Here is a 27,899-nt window from a genome sequence, read left to right as displayed (position 1 = left end):
TCCTGTAATCTGTCATAAGTTCAGAAGATAGATGTCATGATCAGCACTGCTAACGGCTGCTAGACTAGGTGCATGGACAGCTGTGTTTTTCCTGTGTTGCAGAACACAGATACATTTTTCAGTGTAGCTATTCTATTGGACGCTGACTCCAACTACAAAGGGTTTGGTTGGGCAATATGAGCTTGAGGCCCCACCCAGAAACACCCCGGGAAAAAAAGCTACCCTGTCTAAGCCTGTAACAATGAACACTTCTGGTGTCACACACTGTTACCTACCAGATCAGCTTGTAGGTGAGTAGAGGTGAGGCACTTGCATGGATAATGAAGATGCTATCTCTTTGGGCTAAAGACCGGAAAGGGAAAAGAGCTGACTGCTTTCCCATGCTGTAGAAATTGCTTGAACAAAGAATGGTCAAGACACAGAGTTATGTAAAAGTCAAAGCTGACAGCTCAGAATGCTTGCAACGACTTCATTGCCAGTGTCAAGAATAACTCATGGGGTGGAAGCTGTATTGCTTGGAGTGCAGCTTGCCTGACTGGTCTACATCTACTCATTCCTCAGCTGCCATCTATCATCTTTGAAGTTGGGGGGTTTAGAGTGCGTGGACAAACCTTTGGGTGATGTGTAGGCATGGAGGGCAGGAGAATACTTCTATGAGTTTTTCTGAAGTTGGATTCCTTCATGTTTGGAAGTCATCTATTGACTGCTCAGTTTCTTGTGTCTGAAGATTTCTTGGTTGTGTCGACATTGTAGGTAAATGTGAGGAGGGAAAAAGAAAAAAAAGCCAAGTTCCCTGTCAAGTGGAAAAATGATTTAATTTAAACTAAGGTCCTTTGTACTTCAACAGAGAAATGAGCAAATCCCACTTTTGGGTTTTCACGGGAAGACATGGATTGGGAACGGTAATGCTTCTGTGGGGATACTTAAGATATACATGAGAACAATAGAGTCTAGGCTTGAAAAATCAGTCTTGTAGAAATAAAAGCTGTCCAAATTAAGTGATCCCTGCAGTGTGTGCTCAAATATACTCATGTTTTCAGCTTTTATTCCTATACACTTCAAAATTCTCAGGAAGACAGCAGTCAAAGTAACACCATGGAAAACCTCAAACTATGAGGAAAGCAAGAAACAAACAAATGCGGATAAATACCTATACTGGTATACTACCTATACTATTATGTGTGTCTGTGTGTTTACCTCTTCCTCCTTATTGCCTAATAGAAATTTTGGAGAGTTTTAATGAGTGAATCAACACTTGGCATGTGCTTTCAAAAGTATTTTGTTATTAGTTCAATGATTTTCCGATACATTTTCTCAGTTGCATCAAGGCCCCAGATGAAATCAAGATGTCCCCAAGCAGGGAAATGCTCGTGGTAAATGAGATTAGTAATCCGAGGAAGTAGCTTTGCCATGTCCTTGGGATCTGCAAATTTGTCACATCCACCACTCCAAACAGCAATTGGTGTGCTTATCTTCTCTATTGGGTATGCAGGAGGAGTAGACTGTAAGAAAGGGAGGAGACCTGAGTGAATGCTGTTGTATCAGAAGTTGTGTTTCGAGAAAGGATTCTGTGCAAGCATCTCTTTCCCTTCTGCACTCACTACAGTAAAACTGTAAGGACGAAGGCCACCCTCTTAGTGCCTATTGCCCTAACCCCATTCCCTGTTGACTATGGAAGGAACTGATCCGTCCTATTCCTGTGTCTTTCCTTAATGCATGGCTAAGAGTTGTCCTGCAGTTTGACACCTACTCATGCCCTTCAGAGGTGGGGATATGGCAAGAGCAGCGTCTGTGTTTACCAGGCAAGGACCGCAGAGTTGTTGTTCACGGGTGTTCCCTTTCTGGCTTATATACGGTCCTCTTCATGCTTTTATGGGGCATGGAGTGAAAGATATTTAGTGGTATTTTTCCAGACTTCACTTGACACTCCCTCTAGGTCACAGTGTTGCTACTGATGGAGTAACAGCCCGTGAGCACACTTGCCTTGTCTGTCATCACAGAGGAAATCAAAGAAACACGGAAAAGTGGAATGGGGATCTTCTGAGACCTGAGCCAAATGACTTAATGCAGGATGATTATTTGTCTACGGGGTGGTAAGGGACCAGGCACAAGATGCTTTTAAATTGACCCCTAGTATCTAAGGGTGGTTCTGTTCTTTTTCTCATTGACTGTTTTTTGGGGCAGTTTCCTAAGCATCCAAGGTACTGGGACTACAACATAGCCCATTCCAAACTCTAAACTTCAGTATTTAAAGACCATATGTGTGGATGGAAGGTGTCTGAGAACTCTTTGGAGTCCTTCTCCACCTGTAAAATAACGTGCCACCCATAAGATAACCTGCCCTGACTCAGAAAAGCTCACGACATGTCAACTGATCTGATCAAACCTTAAAAAACTGTCAGGCAAGTTATCGGTGTTGCAGGAGAACCGCAGCATTTCTGAGTGTTGACTAGGTGGTAACCAAAGCTCCTAGTGACCAAGTTTTGTCCGTTTCCTTTTTTCCATACAGGATATATTAGTTCACCGCAGCAGTAGTCTCCACTGTGCTGTACTGAATCATCCCTTCTGTTTTATTTTTGTGGTAAGTAGCTTCCCAAAACCAAGGTATGCATTTCCATTTTTTCTCCCCCCGCCCCCATTTGTTTTTGTTTTTTTTTCCATTCCCCCTTTGGCCAGTCTAGCATTTAACTGAAAGGCAGACCTTGAGGATTTTTGGGGAAGTGAAGAGCTCCATACTCATGAAGTCCTAGGACTTGGGTGTGGCTCTCAGCCTTTTGGGAATGGCAGGTAAATTGACATGTCATTGGACACATCCCTGCATCAGTAGGGGAGGCAAAATGAACTTCTGCTAGCTGTCCACAAGGAACTGTCTATGCCTTGTCTGTGAATAGACTTTTACATGTATGAGTATTAGATTCGGGTGAAACATTACCTCAGACCACTCTCCCCCTCTTTAGCGCTCACAGGTGCTGAAATCTGGATTTTTCTGTTCTTAGTTTTGCCGGGACCCAAGGGTGAGTTCTCTGGAAATCTGTATTGCCTTACCTGGTTGTATTTCTTCATGTTTTCCTTAGAGCCGTAGTCATAAGCTTGAAATTGGTCTGCACGTATTATCTATTAATATTGTAACAAGGACAGATAAAATGAAAGAGTTAAGAGACAGAGCAAAGTGCAGGAGGTGTTTTCTTGCCTTTGATTGAAGCCAAGGCTCAGGCAGTGGTCAGGCTTCCAGGGATTCTGAGGATGGATCGTAGGGTGAGTGGCTTCACTGCCTTTCCTCTTGCTACCATTGTCTCCTGATTCTCAGCCGCCACCCTTGGCATGTTTTGTCATTAAAATTTTGCTTGACTATCTTAGTTAGCTAAAGTTGGGGTCTCTGTTTGTGACGCAGAGGTGTGTCAGGACTATTACTAGTCTAGTGTAACAAATGATACCTGCTCACACACCTTGACTTGTGTGTGTCAGTTTTGTCTGGTCGGCTCACAGTAGTGGCGACATTTCCAGAGGCTCTGTACCTCTTACAAGAGTTTGGCTGTTGGGAGCAGGCTGTGATCAGCTTAACACTAAAGTATTGTCATCTTGAATGCGTGTTGTCTAGAAGGAAAAAAAAAAAAAGTTGAATCTGTCTTACTGAAAATGTGTGTGCATATTTTTTATCCAAGCCTTTAAGTAACCGAGGATATGCTAGAAATCTGCTAGCTTGTCTCTGTTTTCTGGGTCTGGGTGCTGGCAGTCTGGATCCTTGGAATTTTAGTCAGGGGTGTGTGCAGGAGCATGCATGTATTTAAGTGCTGGCAGAAGTGGCCACAATTCTGTGCACATACAGTGATGCGTTTGTGAGCCGACGCTCTCTTGCCCTGGTCTGATTTGGAGCACGGGCAGAACAAACTTAGGTCTGAGAGTGACGTAAGAGGCCAGCAGAAGAGGCAGTTCCCCACCTGCCGCTGGTGCCAGCAGAAGCGTTTGTGTAAGTAAGTCAGCTGGCTTTGGGAAGTGATCCAGGCTGCAATTAACACTCTGGGAGAAAAGCTTTAACCTGGATCTCTTCTTTGTCTAGCTCATCCCCTGGCTGCTCAATTTCCACTCTCCTCCTACTGCCTGCCAAGTGCCTAGGCTGTGCTTGCACTCACTTCTGCAGCTTTCAAGGCAAATGTCTTCATAAATAAAAATGAAGGCTGGAAGCCATTAGAGCCCAACATGCAGAGAGGCCTGATATGCCCTGGGGAAATCTCGGTGCTTGATACCAAAGGGGCAATTCAGGTGATGGTCTGGTGAGCCATGGGAAAGAGTGCTCCCTCTGTGGCAGGTGCTCACGGCAGCATGTGAGAAGATGTGATGGGCAGATTCCCAGATCCACTGCCTCTGGAATTCCCTGTAGGCGGTTGGTTGCATAAAAAGCAGTAGTAAGAGTCTGTTTACACATCAGTACACAGTTATACCTGATGCCAATGAATAATGTTCTGTACAGATGTTCCAGCAGGGGAATGTGCTACGTAGGTATCTATCCGGCTCTGGAGAGAAAGCAGAAGTGTTATAAAGGCAGTGATCCAGTGCTGTGACTGAATAAAGCTGTGAAGGACCTGAGCAACATACTGCTGCTGTGTTAAAACCCCATTTTTATAGGATGTTCTTCAAATATCAGATAGAAAACTGAGAAGCAGACTTAGGAATAGCTGGTTAATAGTATGCATCTGCACACTTTTTCCATGAAAGTTAGTCTGTTCCATGAAGATAGTACTACTGTGGGATCCTCGGAAAAACCTTCCAGTCCTTTCAAAGTAGATTACTCACCTGACAGCAAACCCCCATGCATGTATAAGTCTTTTGAAGATTTATTTTTCTCTTCATTTTACTCCTAGTGCTAAAGAAGGCAGATTACAAAACAGATTGCTTTTTCTTCTGTTTGCGTTTTTATAGTTCTGTTAAGGAGATGTTCCAATTCCATCTCCCTGCATTCCTCCTCAGACTTGGTATCTTGCCCTAAGAACAACATTTGTGACTTAACCGAAGTCAGGAAAGATCCTTAATAGTTTAGCTCTGCAATTCAAAAGGGCCACAATGCCTCCAATTGGTTTTGCATTGAACCTTTGATTCTCATTTCTTTCCCGTATGTGCTTTTTGCAATGGTTATAGATGGAGAAGAATAGGCCCCAGACTTTACAGATATTGCAGTAATAAACATTACACAGGCCAGCTTCTGCATACTTTGGCCACTGTAAAGGGGATTTAAGACACACTACAGTGCCCATATGTCAGCAAGCATAGGGATAACCCTCTTGTCTCTCCTGTTCCCACTGACTGAGGCACTAGTCTTTGTGAATCGTACTGTAGTTATGTTGCACTCCTCAGACACAGTGGAAGGACTTTCTGTAGCTCTACATGTTGTGGATTGAGCTGTTGGGCCCAGTTCTAAGGACAACAAAAATGGGAGAATGGTCCTTATGGTAGTTCTTTGGGATCAAGTTCTGGTGCAAGTAGTCTGAAAAGTGGCAAGGGAAAAGGAGCTTTTTCCTGCCTTTTAATTATTCCAGTGTTCAGAGGACCTTGGTGTCTGCATGCTAAGGAAGGAAACAGGGAACTGTATGACCAAGAAGTCTGACTCCATCATCCATTGGGTCTTTTTAAAGAGCATCTGTGTATGACCAAAATCTGGTTGGCTTAGCCCCAAAAGAGGGCACATCTATTACGTATGCAATATAGCTCCAGACTTAATTCAGTCCTTTCTTTCTGGGATTGGAATGTGCCTAGTTGTTGGTCCCATCCATCATTAGCTCTAGTCCTGTGTTTGCACCACACAATGCCCTGGCATTCCCTCGATCTGCTGAGAACTACATTGTGGTTTATGTACATTTACATGCATGACAGTTACTAGATAAGGATAGCGTGCACAAATGTAACTTCCAAAATCACGGTAGTTTTACTTTGAGTAGGTGCTCTTGCATATACTTACCGTGTTCAGATTTTTTATGTTGCCTCCAGCTATGTAACAGAGTACATGGCCACAGAACTTATCCAGGCTTGTACACAACTGCGTCACAGGTCCTTTCAGAAATCCAATCTGGTGCATGGCTCCTTTGCAGCCAAATGCTAACTGAGGGAACGGAAAAGCGCAACACTTTTTTTCTTGTTACAGGGGCATTTTATGCAGGAAACTGTTGCTAATAGCCTAGCCTCCTAACTCAGTATTCAAAGATTGCTGAAAGAGCTTGCCCTCCCAGTACCCCTTAAAACACTTTCTTCTCCATTGTGCATCACATATCCTTCCTTCTTCATATTACTGCCATCAATCTTGGAGGAAGCCATCCTCCCATTTCTAGCGTAGTGACCTCAATGCTCACTCATTTCTGAAGTCCCAGAGGTTGTCATGGTTGTTATTGCAGCTCTGGTTTAGTTCTTCCTGCATGAGGCCAGCAAAATATTAGTTAAGAGCAAGAGTCCTATGATGAGACAGTTTCACAAGTCTCGTACTTGCCGCTACAAACCCTATATCTCCAGTATTTTCCCCACAGAGTTTGGGAACAGATTTTTCAAGAGCCCTTGATTCATCCCAAGCTCAGTATCAGCATGTCACCTGTTTGGGAACACTTCATCTGAGGTTGAGTGAACCCTGTGAAAGCAAGTCAGGCATCGGGCCTCTTTTAGAAGGAAAAATGACATACCCTGAGCAGTGGTTCAGGAACACTTGTTATCTTAATCAGAGGGCTTGTAGCATGTGAGCCTGTGGTTACTGGGCTCAGAGCACAGAACATTTTCACCCGTTTAGCCAGCTCAGGGTATGTAGAAAATGCTATGAAGCCTGCAAACACAGAAGGGACAGCCTGAGTTAGTGATGACATCTTTCACAGACAAAATAAATAAATCAGCAGCAGGTAGCAAACAAGAAGTGAGACTAGATTTGCAGCCCATTGTCTGTTGTCCATGTTTGTCTGTGCTGCATATTTTACTGAAGGCGAGTGTTGAACCTAAGTCCTGAAATAAATTTTATTTGGGAGACAAAGTTCATTCTGAGGTTTAGAGCACGTCTGGACGTTGCCTTTATCAGAACAGTTTTTGTAGGTACCATGTCAATAAGGTTTTTGTGATAAAATCAATTCCCACTAAAGTTCAAAAAACTCTCATAAAAAATGAGTTTTTCAGATTATAGTCTCTAAAGGTCTATGTATGTTTATGCTTCCATGAAACTGTAGAATAATTAGCTGAATACTGGCATCTTTCAGTGTTTTCAACTGATTGTTTGCATCAAAGGCAGCTGAAGAAAGCCTAGATGGTTAGTTTGTTTTGCCATGAGGGTCTTTAAATACTCTTATAAGAGGAAAAGAAAGAAAAGGTCTGGAGCTGTGACAATATATGATTTGCCCACATTTCCTTCCCTTTTTTCTGGGTTGTTTACACTAATGAACTGGCAGTTGCTCATTTCTAATCAATGACCGTTCATGGATCTTACACATAAACCATAAACATCAGGAACTTTCAGCTGATGCTAAAAGAAAGTTAGTTGCATTCAGACTCCATGAAGTGAGTTAATGCTAAAGGCTGGCACTAAGAGAAAATAAGTTACTAATGTTTTTTCTTTCCTAATTTTCAGTCTCCGGCAATACGTTTTTAAACAGTAATATGGCCAGTTATAGCCACTCATGAACTGTGCTTTAAATTGTAAGATTGCCATTAAGTCACATGACTTAGTAATGTTGAGGTTCCTTTTCCTTGTCTTCTGTTATTTGAAATTGTATGTTATATGTGCTGTTTTACGTTTTTAGTTTTTCCTTCCTGTTCACAAGGAAAATAATTGTATGTTTTAATACAAAAGATGAACTTAATGAAAATTCCTGTTGCTGAGAATTTAAGAAAAATACCCAGTGCCAGCACCTGAAGTGCCCAGTAAATAACCACTTTTTATGTCTCTAATTATTTAGAAAGTTGAACTACATTTGGATTAGGGTTCTTTGTTTATTAAGGGTAAACAAAGCTGGTTTTAGAAAAGTTTTGCATATTTTCCAAATCTCAAGTCAGAAGGCACTTCTACATTTGCTAGCTCTCCACAAACAAGAGAAACAACTGGATCAATGGGGAGACACACCTACTGATCAGATAGGAACATGAATGGTTGTGAACCATGAGTGTCCTGACATTACCTGCTGTTGTGCCTTCAGAGTGACCAACATAGTATACATCCTTCTGTCCAGTTTTATTCATGATGAAGTACAGCTCTGCTGGAATATCGTATTTACCCATTTCATCAAAGCTACAGGGGAAAAACACAAAAAGCTAGCAGATAATTCAGCTATCACAGTGTGAGTAACTGAATGTCAGTTTTGTTCATTGCACCAGGCAGGACCAACTGAAAGATGAGGTTGCATGCTTTGTCTGCATTTTGCTTGAGTTGGGGAAGGGGTAGAGGAGACGCAGCTGTACTGCCAGGCTGCCTGATGCCTTGGGCTTTCTGCAGAGGAGGTACCAGTTTCACCTGTCACTTGCAGCCCTTGGGGAATGGAATTTAATCAGTGCTTTCACTAGCATAGGTTGGTTGAATTTAGCTGTGAGAGATCAGAGATTTCTAGACAAGGCTGCTCAGCCTGTTCCAGCTGAGGTTCTTGCTCTCACTCTCACAGTACTGTCTCCCTTTTCCTCAGCATTCCTTTTCATTTCCCAGTGTCTGAAATCTCTTCCCCAGTCAATGATCCCAACTCTAAGTAGTAGTGAGCATCCTTCTTCATCTGGTTCTTTACTCTTGTTGGTTGGTATAGACCCTGCTCTGATGCTGGTTTAGGTAAAAACCATCAGGCTGAAGCTATTTAGTCCCCTCGGAGTTTCCATCTTAAGTAATTCTCCCCCTACAGAGTACCTGAACTGCCAGAACGCTTTCTGGCTGGGATTAAGGGTCTTGTGTTTTAAAGACCAAGTGTTCCCTCGGCTGTTTCCCATCCAGACATCATAGCCAGCATCCGCGAGCAGGAAGCCCAAGCTGTTGTTAGGCAGGTTAGAAATCCAGTGGGTAGCGTCTCCTAGAAAAGCATGCTGTAGGAAGACTACAGGCTTTTGCCCTGGAAAAGATGAAAGTATTCTTACATTGGAGCAGCAGTTAATGTGTATTTAAGATTGGGGTGCAGAGTTTAGTTTGTGAGAGGTTTTAAATCCTTCCTTCTTCAAGAAGCTCCCAGGAAAACTATGCATAGATATTGGTCTGAGAAACCTGAAGGATTTGTTCCATTCAAGCAGGAACCGTTTCATGACATTTCATAACTATTTCATGACATGACTGGCAAATAAAGAATTTAATGAGGAGGCCTGTCCCCACTTCTTTTTGCACTGGAAAGCCAACTTACAGGTCCCTATATTGAAACCATCTGCCCACAGCTGAAAACTGCTGAAGGCATAATAGTGTATGGAAGACAAAGAATAATATATCCAAAGAAGCATATCTACATTTGGGTCTATTCAGTAACCAACTGAGCAGGGCTGAGAGGCCCCTGACCTAACATTGGTTAACCTTACTTTGAGAGTGATGCTGGTCCAGATGATCTCCGAAGGAGGAGATCCAAATAGGAGGAGGCATCCAAAACAAATTATTCTCTAATTCTAACAAGGAGTGATAAACAAAGTAGCAGTATCCAGGGCACCTCGAATTCCAGGTAGAAATTTTTATTCCATTCAGAAAATGTGATGAAACAGATGAAATGCATTTGCTTTTCTTTGATGATCTGATTTCTTATCACTTTCCTCAAGAATATCTCCGTCCTTCAGAAGGCTGGGAATTAATATTCATATGCCCAACCTGAGAGGCTTTGTTGTCAGGCTTCTATTTTAAATGTATATTACTTAGGGTGTTAATGCAAAACCTCCCCAAATCCAGTCTACTAAATCCTCCCCCAGCCCACATGAGGGAACAAAACTGGGATATGACAAAATTATTAGAAAAGTCTGAAATAAGGACAGAGACACTGAATATGTGAACTTCAGATGGATACAGAATTCAGGCCCCATTCCACACTCCTGACTAGGTGCTCTTCCTGAGATGGAAAGGTGTGGAACATGCCATTGCATGTGCAAAGGGGAAAGGTGGGGACCCCATGTAAGAATTGGCTCTCAGAATTTCCTTATGTGCTATAACTGTGTCACACCTGTATTTTGGCTGTTCCTCCCAGCAGGAATTCTAAAAAGACCAAGAATGTATCCATCCTCCGTGGTAACTTGATATTCCTCGCTGGAGTATCCATGATATCTGATAATTTCACTCTGTGGAAAGCCAAGGGAGAGTTTGTTAACACGCAAGTTGTCCTGTTTTGGAGGGTAAACAAGCTAAGCAGTGTGGATGTGGGCTGTTCTGTGATGGTAGTGCAAAGCCACTGGGACCATGGCTGAGAATAAATATTACAGGTCATGTACAAAGATGCATCAAAGTCTTCTTCAGACCTGCTTAGGTGGTAGTTGTCTGGTATTTGGCCCCATATGATGGGACAAAGCAGAACTGTATTGAGTGACTAACCTTTTAGGAGATAGTTTGTCATGTTTTGTAAGGCTCATACAGATCATACCTTTCTACAGACTAAATATGTAGCAGTATCTGTATATACCAGTGCCAAAAGCTGTGGGTTTTGGGCCATAATGAATCCATTCTTGCCAAAGTGTGATTAGGCAAGCCATGCAGGCAAGGCAAACAAGGGTGGAGCTCTTGTCGCTAAGGAACTCATGAGACCACCTACACCTGATTTTGCATGTACTGTGGGGAAATCTTTGGTGATTCAGAGCAAGGTATCTCATCTTGGATTACTTTGTGTTGTGAGAATCTGCTGTTTGAAGAAGGGGTTCAACCTCCCTTGCCACTGTAGTGAGCACACAGGTTGTTACAGAAGGGGAGGACTCTGCTTCCCTTCAGACAAGAAACCAGCCTTTGCCTCCACTGCAAAGGAATATTTCTCTCTGGGAGCATGGACTGTTTGGATAGGAGCATCAAGGTTTCTTCTAGGCAGGTGCTCGCTATCACAATGCTGGAGGGATCTTTGTCCTCTTGCCAGGTTTGCACTCTTCCCTTCTTTGTGCAATAGCCAGAAATACCAACATGTGTTGAGAAAGGTGACTGCAAACAAGTGTCATGAGGCATGGCCCAGCCTCATGTTCATCATATATTTGTTGGGGTTCACTCTAAATGCAGGCAGTGAATGTCTGTTGTTCAGGTTGGTATGGATTGGAGCATGTAGTATGTGCTCTGGCCACAGTCCAGGGCTGAGTCCTGTTGCTGGGGTCAAAATTCAGTAGCCTGTATCTCCAGTGCCCCTCGATGCTCTGGGGAGTTGCCTGGCCCTGGAGCCAAAAGTAGCAGCCAGCACTCTTCATTGCAGTGCTATGTGTCTGTCCTCATGCAACGTGCAAGAGTCACATCTGTCTCTGGCACATTCAGAGCTGGCCCTCATTACAGTAGTGACTCTAATGCGGTGGTTTTGGAAAAGGCAGGATGGGAAAACGGGAATTGTGGAAGGGGCCCTTCTTAGCCTCCTGACAAGGACTGTTAGTGATGGGGCAGTGTTAGTGGTACTGGGAGAGATGCTTTAGAAAGAAAGGGAAAGTGACCCAACTTACGACATTCATAAAGCATTCAGGGTTGCGAGGCTTCCTGTGCTGGCTTGTGTCTGAATTCAGAGTGGAGGGTGTTGTGAATCCTGCTGAAAAGGCAATTCCTTGGGAGCAGAGCAGCACAAGGAGGCACCACATCTCGGGGCTGTGTGAAAGAGCACATGCAGGGGTGTCTGTGTTAGGAAGAGAGTGGTGTGAAATTCCACAGGAAGACCCAAGTGGGGAGTTTCCTGAAGGTTGCCCAAGGTCTATTCCCCAAGGGGCTGCCAGAAGAAGGACATGTGTGAGGAGGGACTGTCTACAGCTCATGCTGTGTAACAGGGAGGGTTGCAGAACAGGTGAGGAAAACACTGGGGGATACTATGCGAGAATATGCCTGAGCACTCTGCAGATGACAAGGGAGCTGTGGTTGGTAGACAGGGCCAGCTCCTGGTGTGAGTCTAGCAGAAGTTTGACAAAGAAGCATGAGTACCTGAGATGACCATCACCCAGCTTGTCTGCCTTTATGTGCCTCTGCTTCTCTGCCAGCAGGAGAGGTGAAAGGAGAAGAAAGCACTGTTTGTTTCTTGTCTCCTCAGGAATGAGGTGAGAGAGGTTTGGAAAGGTCTCTCTTTCCACCTGCCCTCTCCTCCTTTAGGATCAAATACCATTCTTTGTGCTGGTCAGTGGCGTGCCGGGGCGACGGATCAGTCAATGAGGCTCATGAAGGGTTGTGCAGAAGTCAGGAGTGATTCAGGGACTTTGGGAGGAGATGTAACAGGCTTAGGGGAACATGTGTGCACCAAATCAGTGCCAGCTTGTGCTTTCACCATGGGGTGATGTGCCGCAGACCAGGTTCAAGTTCTGTTTGAAATTAGTTCCTCTGGGAATATGAAGTGAACAAGGTGACCATGTGTGGCTCCCCGGAAGACCCATGAGTCAGTTCCCAGTCAACCTTGTCTTTCAGATGGAAACTGAATCATCTAGGTCCCCATTTACCATCCTTCAGGCTTTTTCACCATCCCCTTGCTGCCCACTTCTTCCAAGAACCTGCTCTGCTATCCCCAGATAATTGTATTTTTCCTACTGCTACTTCTGAGCTCGAAGTTTCTGTGTCTCAAAATCAATGTCTGCCACCAGCTGAGAAACCATGGAATGATTTGGTTTTAGAGCAGTCAGTGATGGATCCTGAGACTGCCTTCATGTTGCCAAGGGCCTGTCTCCTTTACCTCTTAGAAATGGCTGTCCATACTGCAAATCTTGTCTTGGTCATGGGGAGGTAAGACCTTGGCCTCTCCTGGTTGAGTAGTGGTACCAGATTAGCTTTTCTGAATAGAAATTGCAGAGTACAGCCTATCTAGCACCAGTTTATGCCGACTCCACCTACAGAAGATATGCTTCCAGGTTTTAGTCTTTATTTTCCAGAACACAGTCAATGAGTGCAGGAACACTCCTCTCTGCGAGCTTCCCAGACCTTTTTTTCAACATGGAAATTTTGACTCAAATGCTTGCTAGAAAAGGGAAAAGCAGTTTCTGTGTCTCTGAAAGTTACTGGGTATGGGACTGTGAGTTAAAACTAGAGAGCAAGAGAAGTGCTGACATGTTCAGTGCTCCTTGCTTACAAGAGAGCTGCAAGTAGGTAGGATGGGAAGGATGGGATTTTTCTTTCCAATCCGAACAACTGTACAAAAAGAATTCATCCATGAAGCTCAGGACTGTGCTTACACATTGTGGAAAAGACCTTATACATCTATTTGTTGTTGTATGCTGTGCCTACCTGTGTGAGGAGAGAATGAGGGCTGCAAAGAGAAAAGTAGCAGCCATTCTGCATATGGATAAAGACCATAAAGATCAGGCAGGCTACCTAAATGTTCAACAATAGAATTGATGGGACAAAAGGGACGCGTAATACAATGTAAGGCTTCAACTTGTCAAGGCGTCTTGTAAGATTGCCTCACCAGTAATGACTGGAGACATTACTGCTCTTGTAGGCTTGGTTTCCTCAGAAGAAGAGGGCATTCTTCTATGACCACGGTGTGTTTATGTTAGTTCACCTTTCTGTCCATCCTGTAATCAACTTTTGATGTCATTGGTAAATATCTGCCAAGTTCAGCACTGAGATACAAGTCTGTAAGGCAGCGGGGTTTGCAGGAGCTCCTGAGGACTATTTGCTGGGGGAGGACTATTCAGCAGGGTTAGTGCCTTGCTGACAGGAAGGCAGGCTGAAGGCAGCCGTTGTATGTTCTACAACCAGGTGAGCAGTCAACAAGAGTGAACTAGCCAACTAGTCAGTGTCCATGTACCTTCAAAGTAGCCACAGCATGCAAGGCTGGGCATCAAGGTTTGTGAGAGAATTTGGTAGGACACCTGCCTATATTATATTTTGCATTAGGCATTTAAGCAGACTCAGGAAACAAGTCTTTCTGAAAACAGGCATTGCTAGGTCCACTAGACATGGAGAATCCAATTTTTAATGAAGAACAGAGGTTCTCATGCAGCCACATGTTTCTGGAGTCTGCTTCTAGCATAAGACGTCTGCTATGACAAGACATGCTGGTCTATGAAGTTTATTTGGACTTGGAACTACAGATCAAGAGAAAGTAAGAGTATTCCCTGGCAAGTAATGGGGAAAATGAGCAGGATTTGTGAGACTGAGGGCGGGGTAACCAAGAGATTTTTGCACTCTGAATCTCCTTATAGGAGAAGGAGTTTTGACTTTTTCTGATCTTCAGTTTAACATTTAAATTTGACTGAACAAATTTAAAGAAGTCAAACCTCATGAGTCACCACACAGTTGGAATGAAGCAGCGTTTGGAAACACCCAAAACTTTAAACTTGGCATCAAAACACACTTCATTCAATTCCCTTTGGATATCAAATACTTCTTAATTTTTACTGTCAAAAAAGGAAGCCTCACAACTAAATATTCAATCAGCACAATACTCTTTTTTGCTTTCTGCTGTTTTACTCTGTTCTAATGGGGGTAAAATATGCCTCCCTCTCCCTGCACAGGGAATCTCATTTGGGAAGAAAAAGTTCTGCTAATGTCTCAGCTTGTTTTCAAGTGACTACCAAGACTAGTTGAGGCAATGCAGAGGCTAAATTATCCCTCCTGTTAGGGCAAACTTTTCTCAATGCACTGTATGATCACCTGGCTTAGCTGGCATGGCTTATGGACTTCCAGGTATTTGCCTTTTAAATCAGATACAGCGGGCTAAGTAATATCAGTCTTGGCAGGCCACTGCTCCCCTAAGCTTCAGGAGTAAAGACAGTTAGGAGACACTAACAGCTGTTTTATCTAGTGAGATGAAGTTGTAAGGAAATACTGGGCATCATAAACTGTCATAAAAGAACATACTTAGAAGGAAAAGAGGTCAGAGAGAGAAATGCCCTTGAAAGTTCTTTAGGTACTTTTAAGATTTAGTGAAACTAAGATACAAGCCCTTCAGAAATTCATCCATCTATCCTTGTGCTTTAAGCAGCCTAAAATTTATTTCGTATAAGCTGTAAGGCATACACACACCAACCAGAAAAGCAACTGTGACTAAATGCATATGACAATCTGCTGCCTTACTCACTAACAAAACATACGTGTGCATTACACAGCAAAAGCAGGAGGCCAGTTTACACACACTGTTGCAATACTGGGACTGTCATTCCCTTGTTCTCAGCCTGAATAAAACAAGTAGAAGAAAATGAAATAGTTGCTCTTTTTCTTCCTTTTGTGCAGGTCAAACTTCTTTGTCTTCAAACTTTAGCAAACAAGCACTTCTGTGCATAGCAATAGGCTTACAGATCAGAGAGGCAGAAAGCTGTCTATTCTTACAAGCAACTGCACAAAAGCAAGACTGAAAATCTTTATGTTCATCAGACAACAGAGAAAGAGATCATGTACACATATGTACAAGCACCTTACCTCTGCTTTGACTGCCCTGCTTGTGTCTTCTGCCGCAGTCTGTCTCCACTAGCAGACTGATTCACTGGCAGAAACCTGTGCCGATAAAAGGAAGTAAAAACGCAGTGAACGCTTCAGAGTAGCAGCAGTGAGTGTCATGAATTGGCAGCATGTATTGTAGAGCATATTTAAGCGCTGATTTGGCAGTGCTTCAGAAGTGGGGAAATCTTTGTGATGAAAAAGATATTCTGGTTAAATTCACAAACCCCAAATGCACCATGGGGCAGGAGAGTTTAAGAAGTACCTACAAATCAGTGGTTAGGATGTTTAGCTGGGACCTGGGTGTTCCAGTTCCCTGAGGCTGTGGCAGACCTTGACCTGTACTGTTGCCCAACTGAGGGACTGCTCCAAATGTAATCTTTTAAGATAAAGAGAAGCAAGTGTCCAGCTACTCTCAACAGACTTTCTCAAGAACACTGTCTCTGCTATTGCTTTTCATTTGGTTTATGTTAACTTTAACATTACAAACTGTCTTAAATCTGTTCTTCAGTGAGCAGCACAACTCATGAAACCCATCTTATTCTACATTAGTGCTCAGAGTTGACATGGCTTCTGTAAGGACCCTCTGGTGCCAAAGAAGGCTTGAACATATCATATAACTTTTCTCCCACTGAGGGAACAAACAAGGGTTCTTCCTTCTCCCAGGCCATTTTCATCAACTCTGAAAACATAGAATCTTTGGAGACCTTTGCCTAACTGCTGAATTAGTTGTAGTGAGCTTGAGGGCTCAGTCCTCACTGAAACTGGCTTGACGACCATGGGCAGAAGGACACATTCTGTGTCCTTAGGCAGCTGGGCTACAAAAAAAGTAGAATACTCCTACACGAGGACCAGCCTTTTCAGCCAATTAACTCATAAGTGTCTTCAGAAGAACTTGTGTTTTATCATGGACTGGTGAGCATTTAGAAGAACACCAGATGAAAGGGATGTGTTCCTGGGAACAGCATTCCAAATGGTACAATGCCTTTGGCTGGTGGGGAAAGGAAAGGAGTGAACTAAGAACAGGATGTCAGTGAAGCCACAGTAACAGTTCTGTTTTACATACAAAGCAGAGAACATTGTTTGGAATAGTGAAAAAGGTAATTTGGTAATTTCTCAGTGAAAAGCATTATAACTTGGCTGCCCTGATGTCTCTAAGTGACAATAACTTTCTTCAAACCATAACTTAATCACCCAGAAGGGCTTCTGCAACATGACGTCTAGTCCCTCCTCATGTCCCAAGGTGGGATCAACAGTCCCCATGATGTTTCCAATGCTGATTGCCCAACCTTTTTTTACTGATTTTCCAGAAAATTCAACACCCTGCCTCCTCTATGGTCTCCCAGATTGCAAGACAGCTGCACAGCTGCAATCTCTTTCGTAGGTGAATTTAGGGGATGCTCTGGCTTCTTTCAGGTATATTACTATTGCATTTCCCATTGTAAGTATTGAAAACTCATAAAGTAGGTCTCAAGTCCTCATGTGTCTCACCTACAAGCAGTGAGTTAGTTGAAGGGCTGACTCTCTGGAAGGTATTTGTCCCCAGGAGTTTGTATTGGGTGTAAGGAATGTCCTTGTCTGGAGGGGAGCGGTTTTGTTTGGATAAAGCTCTACTTACATTCATGGAGCACAAGGAAACAGGACAGGCTTCAGCAGTGGGCTCAGGAGACAAAAGAGGCCTGTTGTTTGTCTTGGAAGGGAAAGGGACAGAAGTGGTGCCAACCATGGTTAATTTGTTTGGTTAATGAATCATTTCACAGAGTGAGACACCAACCCTTTGGTCATATAGTGTCACCAGTGAACTGTCCTAGTGTAACAGCTGTACCTGCCCTGGTTAGCATCCCAGACTTGGCCCACATTAACATTTGATTCAAACAGAGAATGAGGGTGTCACGCTGAAAGGAAACCCCTAAATGCACTGTGTTTCTTTTCAGAGTGAAGCTAAGGCATTTCATTGTGGAGGAACAGTGACCCATAATGCTGTAACCCAATAACCATGGAGGCTACCCTTCAAGTGAGTGTCTTTGCGTATTAACTACCTATTTGAAACAAGAATGGTAAAGCCAGAGTTCCCCCAGGAAATTAAATAAGATGACAGTTTCTTCAGCCCTGTTTTCAAAGCAGCCCTTCCCACTAGGGGGCAAAGTGCTCTAAATACCCATGGGACAGAGATAATGGATTCTTTCTAGCGATGTTTGGGTACTTCTCATTTTAGTGTTTAAACCACAAAGAGGCTCCTCAGGGTCATGATAAAGGTTAGAACTGCTCAGATCCATGGTAGCTGGTGGCTTCCATGTGAAATAGCAGGAGATGTGAGGTTCCTGCCGGGTTCAGAGTGTAACTTTGAACCAAAGTGTCCCATTGAAGTGCTATCATTACCAAGATGAAATCAGCTCCTTTCTCCCACCCTGGAGAGTTCATGTACACAGATCTTGAAAGTATTGTCAGCAGAGATTGAGTCTGCCAAGATTCCTCTATCTCAGCAGCGCTCTTGAACCCAAGTTTCCCATCTTCCAGGGACATGCTTGAACCACGAGACTGGTTACTATTTTCTGCTGGGTCTACCCTCCCTTGCTCTTCCTCATAAAAAAAGTGAGCAGCCCTGTTTCAAATGAAGACAAACCATCTTCTTTTCAGAAGTGAGTTTTTTGTGTGAACTCAGTTTTTACTTTCTGATCATTGTCTCATCTAATAATAAAATTAATCAATATCATAACTGCTAGAATTAGTCTTGGATTACACTATGCCTTTCAATAACTGTCAGCCCAATAAACAGAGAAATAATACAAAGAATAGAAAACATCTTGAGATCACTGACCGTATTCAGAGAAAGTCAGTGCTTTCATTACTATTAGGGTCTAAAGAAGAAAGGAGGCTGCAAGTAAACCCTGTCTGCTGTTAGCAAAGTACGGTTATTGCAGAATCTATGCTGTATCAATTAAAAAGTGATTACTAACCCACAAGGTTGCCAGAAAACATGAAGTGCACCATCAGGATGCAAAAGGCATTGCAGTGACATGTGGTATGAAAATAGTGTCAGGAGGAACCCTTTCTCTAACACCAGCAGAAACTACCATCTGATGCAAAAGGAGGTTTTGTTTGTAACCAGGTATGGCTACTGGTTGTGGGTGAGGATACTTATGTATCAGATCAATAATTTCATTGTACATGTGCAAAGGTGCATCCACTCCCCAGATGAAATCCAGGTGTGCCCATTCAGGAATCCTCTTGTGATAGATAAGCCTCTTAATCTGAGACAGTAAAATGGCTGCATCCTTGGGATCTGCAAGCAAGTCTTGTTCCCCAGTCCATACCGCAGTTGGTACAGTCATCTCTTCTGTGTTGTAGAGAGGAGGAGTAGCCTGGAAAACATGAAGCAGTACAGGAATGAATGTCCAGGAAAGCACAGCAGCCTTTAAACATGCATTTGGGGTTTTCTTCTGTCGCTGTTCGAAGTAGAGGTGCCTAAACCAAACGAAGAAAGTCACTTTGCTTGCCTTTTCTGTCTGTGCTTGCAGGTGTGACACATCTGATAGCACAGCCAAAGGAAAAATGCCTCCTGAGTTGACAAAGAATTACTGTTGGGTCTTTGTCGTCTCAGAGGAATTCATAGGGCAGGAACCTGGAACAAGACAGAAAATGTCAGGATGCCTCTGGATAAACCCCCATCTTGGTCCTTTTGGAGTACTGGTCAGCCGCGGAAGACATATATGGTCTAGTTAGGAAACATAGGACAAGGATGAAAAGGAGCATGGAGTGGGTTCTGTAGGAGAAAAGTAGCTTAGGACTCCTGAGTTTGGAAAACAGAGGCCAGAGCAGGGACAGGAGACAGGCTTATACAATCACAAATGGTATGAAGACAGAGCAAAGGAAGTAATTATCCCATTACTTCTCATAGCACAAAACCTAGAAGGCATCCAGTGACTTTCCAGGGGCAAGCAAATTCAAGACAAACCAAAGGAAGTTGCATTTCATGCAAGCCATCATTAAAACATGTAACTGATAATGATAGGCTGCTGTGGAGACCTAAAGAGTAGGAAGGTCAAGGATGGGATTAGAGTCTTGAATGGAGGAGAGATTCCTCAGGGACTTCTTGAGGACAAAGTTCTTTTGTCTCTGGCTGACAGAATCTAGGGTTAGCTACTAGCTCTCCAGCTGCCCTCTTACTAATAATATTTCCTGAACTCTCATACATTGGCAACTGTTTCAATCACATTAGTAGGCAAGATGCCTCTTTGGTCTTACCTACTAGATGTACTGTTCTTTTTCAAAATTAATTTTCTATCTTTCTTGCCCTTACTTACTCTTATTCTTATTGATCATTTAATTGAAAAGTTTTGGTCTTCCCCTCTCTCTCTTCTTTCTTTTTTAAATTTATTATTGCCATTAGTGCTTGCATGCTTTCTCTGTTGAGTTCCAAACTGGAAAGTAGTAATACTTTAATCTACTTGTATTCTGAAAATGTGTCTCCTACTACATCCTTGCTCTCTTCCTGTGTGCTTCTGTGTTGTCCAAGGGTGATAATACTGTTTCACCAAAATATACCTGTTGGTATTTTCCCATGTTCTTCTTTAAACTGCCCCAGTCATAAGCTTGTAACTTCCCTGAATGGGCCTCCTAAAAGGATGAACAAGAAAAGGGTAGTTACAAAGCCATCATTCAGGAAGTTTGTGGGTTCTTCCCTGCTGAGCCTCTGACTCCCATCTAAAGGCTCAGTGGAAGTTCTTCTAAGTGCTACGAAAGAGCCAACAGTTAATTAATTGAAAGTCTCAATCAGTGAAAAGGAGTCAAATGTTTTTGTCAGCACCAAGAAAATTGTGGCTCCTGTGGAAAGACCCAGGGATGCTCTCGCAGGCAATTTGTTCCAGTTTGTAAAATTGCTATTAACAACTGACTCTAGGAAGTTCCCCTCCCTGCTGCTGCTGTGTCTTCTTCTGACAGCCATGTTGCCATCACTCAGCTCTGTGAGTGGCTCCTTATGTTTCCTCTTCCCTCTCTGGTTTGAATACAGAAGTCACCATTTCTAGTTCTTCCCTTGTGCTCCTTGGCTTTCCCTGCAGCAAGGGTTGTTACTACTGTGAGAGAGACCATCAATGGGTCTTAATATTGAAGGTAAGGTGTCTGTTAACTCCTTTAATAGTAATAACAGCAATGACAGCAAAGGCTTAGGAGTATTACTCCTGCAAGTTTGTACTTTCCAGTCTGTGCCTAGGTGCTGCATTAAACCTAAGTCAATTTGGAGAGCTCCCCCCACTGTGCCTTTGTAACTCTTTTTCTTTACACGTGTAGGCCATGGTTACAAAACCAACTCAATCTAATCTAATGCTTTGTGTAAATTCACAGCCAAAAGTATTTGATTTTCAGGAAATGCCTGCACAGATGTCACTTACACATATCGATGTGTTTGCTGTACTGAAAAATGCATTAACGCTCTTGCAAGCTCACTGTGCTCACAGCTGCTTCCTGCTCTGCTCCAGAAACTCTTTTCTGCCAGGAAACCTGCCTTGCATGCAGCAGCTTCTGTGACTGAGCCCAGACTTCACGAATCCTGAAAGTGTGAGCCCAAAGACAGGAAGGCAACTTCCATCAGCACTGCTGCTGAGAATGTACTGTGATAGTACCTTGTAAGGAAGGGATACAGCGAGCCTACTAAACAAAGAGTTTATTATTTATAGTTCTACTGCTGTCCTGACACTGAGACCTTTGAAAGCAAGAGATGGAAATACAAGGGCTTTTACTAGTAATATTTGGTATTTTACAAAGCAGCCTATGTCTTACTCATTTCTTGACTGCACATTGGAAACATAACTAATTTCTCAAGGTAAGTTCTGTACAGAACTGTGGACAGAATATATAAAAGGTACTGGATATACAATAAGAGTGATATATACATCTGCACACACAGTGTCCAGCATACATGTTTTTACACAAATACAGCATTTCATTGTTGGGTTCAAATGTGCCTGTATCACACAGGGTATTTCTATACTGCTGGCAAAAGAAGGGTCAATGAAAAATAGTGTTTTGAATTGAGATTTCAATTGTAAAGAAGTTGCATGTGTTTCCAAGAAGTTAGCAATGGCTTCACAGCAGGATATCAACTCTATCCACTCTACCTTTCAGCCAGAGGTGATTACCTATTTTTGCTTCCAGGAGTTTACTAGTACCCGACTCCAGTGGACTATGTTCTGCACAGAAGTTCCAGCGGGGGTTTGTGCAATATACACATCCATTCAGTTCTGAAAGAAAATATTCAGTGAGTATTCTCTTCCTTCCTTCTATTCAGACGTACATCAAAACACCCGCCACAGCAGTGTCATGTATCAATAAAACCAACAGAAATTGGAGTGGCATGATTGGAGACCCCCTCAGAGTTACTCCAGATGTGGCGATGTGACAGGTTTGAAGTAGCACCAAAAGAACAACCCCCAATCAGAAAATTTTCCAGGTTGACTGAGAATCTAAAAGAGTCTACAGGTGGAAAGGATAGAATAGAAAGTCAGCAATTTAGATCCCAGATTAGGTGTTTTTTTCAGGAGTCTGTAACAGATCCTGTGTGAGAGAGGATTGCTGTTGGACAGAACAACAAAAGGAACTGCAACTGCCTGAGGAATGCACAACTATTTGAAATAAAACACAACCTAATCCTGTGAGGGTTTCTTAACAATTTGCTGTATGATCCTTCCTCAGAGAAGATGCTCTGAGGCATTTTTTGGAAAATGCTGGAGCAAAATCTTCATGCCCAGATGGTCTGACCTACAGCTGTACATAGCATGAGGTGCCCAAGTATGTCTTAACCCCCAGTGTTTGCCAACTGTCTCTCAGGTACCCTGAGGTATCCTCTGTCTCTGAGCACATCCCTGATGATCCACGGCTTAGAGGAGGAGGACGAGGGGGAATATGTGTGTTCCTTTCTCTGTTGCAAAGAGTTCCTGGAGACATGAAGCAGGTAGGGATTTTATTTCTTATTCCATGGTGTGCCAGCATACTGAAGATCTCCAACAAGACCAGTAGCCACAGTATGAACCAGGAGACAGTGCCCCAGGTGAGGTCTGGCAGAAGGCAGACTGCAGAGTTTTGGGGGGCTTTGAGCGGCTGTTGATTGTAGGGATAGTTCCAAGCGCTCTTCTGAGGAGTGAGGCAGTGGTCCCCTGCCAGCGATGGGGCAACCAGCAGATATTGCTGTCTGGTAGTGGGGACTGCTCCCTGCAATGTGATGCTGACTCATAGAAATTCAGGATTCACATCACAGGATAGAAGGCAAGTTCTGCGAGCAGAAGCTTAAACTCTCAGGAGAGCTGGTAAGAGTTATACATACCATGTCAATGTTTTTCAGGTTACAGCCACTCAGACTGAAGAAGACACTTCTACAAAGCCTGGCAAAAGCTCGGTGGCTGCAGATGGGGACTATTAGCCTTCTTAGACATTCAGTTTGGGGAAGGAATTCTCTTTTGCCAAGCAAACCCTGTGAAAAACAAAGGTAACATTCATTTAAGAATGTACATTTGTACATTGTGTTGTTGTTTTTAAAAAGTGTTTGTCCCCTGTTCCTTTCCTCCAGCGCTTTCAGTGGTTCTCACTTGCTTTTTCTTCAGTTGCCAGATGATGTTCCCACAAACAAGAAAGAAATTAAATGTTTTTCCATTGCATCAGCCTGCTCAGGCGTTACTCAATTTGTGTTACATCAGTTTTAATGAAGAGATATGTTAAATGTTAACTTCAATTCATATTTTAGCTCTAACCTTGCACATCACTTGTGGCTTTGTCTACAGGAATCTTGGAAACCTTTGAGGATCTGCATCTCTGTACCTCTCTGGGTGACCTGTCCCAGTGCTGCACTATTGCCCTAGATAAAAAGTTTTTCTTAATGTCCAGTCTGAACTTCCAAAGGCTTCAGTCATAAGGTAAACCTACCCACATGCAAATGAGTAGACTTCATAAGGCCCTATACTTTCTGTTTATCCATTTTAAGAGCTGAACAAACAAGTATATAGTTAAACAGTTGAAACCAAGATATCACATACCCTGAGCAACTTTTCAGGAAGGTAGAGGAGTTTTGTTGCTGGGCTTCTAGCATACTTAATAGTACTGACAGGTGCCAATGCAAAATAGAGTTTGATTTTCTGAGCCAGCTCTGGCATTGTTGAAAATGCAATGAAAGCTGAGAAAACAAAAAAGAGTTAAGAAAATCATCATTTGTACATTAGACTGTTTTTGGTATTTATAAATGTGACTGCAATTTCAAACCTACAAGCAACCTTGTTAGCTGTTCAGAGACTATGGTTCAGCCCAGATTTGTGTGAAATCCCTCCTCTCCATGTGTAACCAGCTTGTAGTTTTATTTCCCTCTTCAGAGAGAAATTTCTTTCTATATTTTGCCTTTGCAGATTTCTTCCAAATGCATTTAAACGTAAGTGCATACTTCTGATGTACATTCATGCATTTCATATACTATTGGGAGGAACAGTTGTTTTTCTTCCAGTCAATCCAATTTCTTTTTTTTTTTTTTTTTTGTGTGCGTGTGTGTGTCCTTTCCAAACTGGCCAACTTCTCTTTCTGTACGCTCATTTTCCTGTTTTGTTTATTTTGGTCAACTGACCATCTGCTGTTGGACACACCCGTGCATCTTGGAAAGAAACAATTTGCATGTCCCAAACAATAATTTCCAGTATAATTCTAAGTAAACAGACTTTGAGCAGCAGTGCATTTGGCCCATTATGTTTTACTGTATTTATAATAAATGAAAAATGCCTACATGCTGAAAACAGCTTATCTTGTGTTTTTCAAACCTGCAAAGAGTTCATGAAAACCCCAGGTACATTCAGTATCTCAAATCATATTTTACTCCTGTTTTCCTGAAAGATTAGTCCGTTGTGTGTAACTTACCAATGACAGTACCTTGTGAATAGCCAATATAGTACAACTTTTCCTGTCCTTTTTTCTCCACAATGAAATTTATTGCTGCTGGGAGATCAAACTTTGCCATCTCATCAAAACTGCAGGCAGGAGATTGAAAGAGAGGCACGCAAAAATTAAAAATCCATGTAAATTCACATTTTTATTACAGGCTTGTCAGCAAAGAACCAACATGAACCATTTAATGAATCATTTAGCCATTTTAGGTTCTGTGTTTTTCTGGCACTGGATATGGAAGATACTACTCAAGGTGTTCTGGGGTATTTTCTCCCTTAACATCAACAGAAGGACTATAACTTCAAGAAGTATCAGGTTGAATTGTAACGGTCTACGCAGACGGAACAGGTGGTGAAACAGTAACAGAGATCTGTCCATGGAATAACATATTTTACATAATCTGGCGTTAAAGAAAAGGTCTGTTTTTAAATGTTCATTGAAATAAGTGCAAAAATTATTTACATTTTCTCCTTCTGTGATTTTAGTGTTATTATAATATACAGACTAGTGTTTCTACATAGCCTCCAAAACAGAACTGAGGAGTGGCTTGGATATGACCTGTGCAGTTTCCTCTGAGTTGCTCTGCTGCTATATCTCTAGTTTGAAGAACCTTTTCTAGCAATAATCAGAGGAAAGTAGTCTCCACCATTATTAAAGTTTACATGCATGTTTAGGGGCACCTCACCAAAAGTGAATGTAAAGAATGCTTTTTAAAATGTAGCATATGTAAATCCCTGATTTAGCCAGCTTAAATAAATATGTAAGGGTGGGCAATGGAAATGCCCTTCAATGGTTCAGTCTACCTGAAAGCCCAGAATTCATCTTGATCAATGGAATAATTCTGATGTTCTCTGCACCAGCGATTGCCTCTGCTATTTCCCATCCAAACATCAAAGCCAGCATCAGCTAGTATGAAGCCCAAGCAGTTGTTGGGCAGGTTTGTGACCCAGTTACTAACATCTCTCAATAATCCATGTTGGAGAAATACAGCAGGTTCAAAGCTGAAAAGCAAATCAGAAACAAAACAACAATTTGTAAAATTTCTTGATTTTCTGGTAGTTCAGGGACTTTACTGTCCCATATTCAATATTGGGATTTGTTCCTGTACCAACTTAAAGGGAGACAACTAATGATAGGAAAAAACCCTGTCCCTTTCTGTAAAGAGAGAACTTCTTCTAAGCTTCTGTAAGGATTTATGGAAAGATCTGCCTGACATCAGCAAAAACTGGCTTGGCACCCTCTGGTCATTGTTTGTATAGCTCTACCGCATTAGCTTGAGATTATCAACACTGATATATAGAATGAAGGTGTGGGATTGTTTGCAGAGGTTTTCTTTACCCAAAATATGAATCAGTCACTGATATTAATGAGGTGTAAGCAAAAGCAAAGCAAAATTAGAAGCTGGAACATCTTTCTCAAAACAGGCTGATTGGGCAGATTACAGCCTTTACCCTATTTTTCTTTTTTTTTAACTTTTACTCATCAACTCTTATTTTGAGGATATATGCTTCATATTATAGTGGATTTTTATTATAAATAGGTATGCTTGACATAAATCATCTTGATCTTGCAGGCTGTTCAGGGAAGCCAGAATTCTCTACTAAAATTTCACTCATGTATACAAGCTTTGATGGACATTTTGCAAATACAAGGCATCTCTTTCCAGAATGTGCCCTATCTGGGCTGGTTTTGTCTCATGTTAAAGAACTGTACCTGGGTTTCCCTGATTCTGTGTACCATAAGGGATTCTGTTAATGGTAATGATATAACCATCTTCTGTTGTCACTTCATACTCTTCACGGGGGTACCCTTTGTAAGTAATGAGCTCATTCTAGAGGAGAAAGTACAAATCCATTAGCTTGCAGAAATCCATTTTATATATTATATGCATAACATGTTAGAGAGCAGATACAGCTGGGTATTTAGTCTACATATATTAAGCATATGAATAAAGCAATATCAGATTGGATATTGTAACCCTGGATATTGTAAAACTACAACAGATTTCCTTCATTCTTCGTGTTATATCCAGGATCAACTATTCAGTTAAAATCTGTTATAAAAAACCTGGGCTATACTACTGCCACATAATCACAAGCCCTTGCATTCTGGTGATACAAGAATCACTATAACCTCATAGCAGGAGCTTATGATTCCCACAGCTGAGATGAGGAGCTGCCTGAGCACATGGTCCTGATCTGCTGCAATGCAAGGTGAAACCAGTTTATTCAAACTATCTTCAGAGAAATCCAGAGAGCTTCACAACTGCGCTTTTGTGAATGGCACATATGCAATGAGTACCACTGAAAAACCCACTACATTATGGAAGAAACAGGATCAGCCACTGCATAGTCACAAGCGAAATCACTAACACAGCCAATCTTAAGCTCTGAAATAAATATTACTTTTAACCTGTAACATACAACCTGTTTTGGTACAAAAGAGGATTGGTTTTTGTAACTTGTACTCAGAGAATTACTCAATGTAATTTGTCATGCAAGACAGAAAACCCAAGATTTTAACAAGTGAGTAAAGACATAAATAAGCTTGCTTGACAAGAGGTGCTCTTCTGAAAAGCTGGCCATTTCTGATCTATGCTGGTCATTCAAAAAAGGAGAAAACATAAACCACTAGTTTTTTAGAGTCGTCTGATGATGAAATGCTGACATTCCAAATGGTCATTCTTTCAGATAGAGGGATAGTGCCAGCAAACTGGTAACTGATATTTAAAAGGAAATTAACTCTGGAGATTTGCTAAGGAAAGTTGTTTGCCTTAATTTCTATCAAACATAAGATGTGCTGTTACACATACAGAAAAAGAGTAGAAGAGAAAGCAATAGTATATAGCATGATTAGTGAAGATGGATTAAATAAAGGCAGCTTATCTACCTTGTTATATTTCTAACACCTAGAAACCCCTCTGCTGTGAGACATGCATTCCTTCCATCCCCAGGTCACTCTACCGAGCAGCTTACAATATTCATAAATGCTTCGGGATCCACAGCTTTCCTCATTCTTCTGAGTTCTTCTGAATAAGTAATTCCCTGAAACAAATATGTCACAACAACAAACAGCCATATCTTCTCTCTGGATAAAACAGTATATTAATCTGTCAGTAGTCTTGCTCTGCACTTGTAATCCAGGCAGGTTCTGTACTTTCCTGGTGTGGGATGTGCTACTTAATACTGGATGGAGCTAGTATGGTACTCCCTAATTGTTAACTAAATGGAACAAAGCTGACTTTAAACACCTATCTGAGAGAGTCTGGCAGCAATCTGGATTCTCTGCTAAGGTTTGGACCAGGACGTTGCTCTCAAGAAGGGCAAAAGTATCAGCGAATCCAAGGAAAAGAGGAAAGGTTTCAGAGCAATGGATTTCACTCATTCTTTTGAGAAGCAAGTCACTTACTTACTTACATTACCATGCCACACATTTGTTCTGTAGATTAATTAGGAAACATTTCTGGCTAACACTGGAGTTCTTGGGCAAGTCGTAACTAAATCAA

The 27,899-nt window shown here is 42.2% G+C and overlaps 2 protein-coding genes across 2 annotated transcripts; both read right to left on the bottom strand.

Annotated features, from left to right (window-relative positions):
• Positions 1–35: 35 nt before the first annotated feature.
• LOC104323392 (lysosomal acid lipase/cholesteryl ester hydrolase-like) lies at positions 36–15,725 on the bottom strand. The gene is made up of 10 exons (XM_069796568.1): positions 15,464–15,725; positions 11,575–11,713; positions 10,119–10,233; positions 8,843–9,041; positions 8,133–8,242; positions 6,660–6,796; positions 5,951–6,091; positions 4,440–4,511; positions 3,046–3,114; positions 36–1,502 (listed from the first exon to the last, which is right to left on the bottom strand). The coding sequence occupies exons 2-10, from the start codon at positions 11,704–11,706 to the stop codon at positions 1,269–1,271; spliced, it is 1,209 nt and encodes a 402-aa protein (XP_069652669.1). The 5' UTR covers positions 11,707–11,713; positions 15,464–15,725; the 3' UTR covers positions 36–1,268.
• On the bottom strand, positions 14,762–27,408 carry LOC104323391 (lipase member M-like). Its single transcript, XM_069797631.1, is given in 12 exon segments — positions 14,762–14,801; positions 15,464–15,538; positions 18,620–18,843; positions 20,027–20,098; positions 21,649–21,720; positions 22,800–22,946; positions 23,506–23,642; positions 24,368–24,477; positions 25,198–25,395; positions 25,632–25,647; positions 26,123–26,225; positions 27,370–27,408. Coding segments are annotated over 12 exon segments (1,233 nt in total).
• Positions 27,409–27,899: the final 491 nt, after the last annotated feature.

This window comes from Haliaeetus albicilla, chromosome 11 (assembly GCF_947461875.1).
Source record: "Haliaeetus albicilla chromosome 11, bHalAlb1.1, whole genome shotgun sequence".
NCBI classification, from domain to species: Eukaryota; Metazoa; Chordata; class Aves; order Accipitriformes; family Accipitridae; genus Haliaeetus; species Haliaeetus albicilla.
The sequence above is the reverse complement of the archived record's forward strand: the minus strand, read 5'-3'. Positions and strand labels throughout refer to the sequence as shown.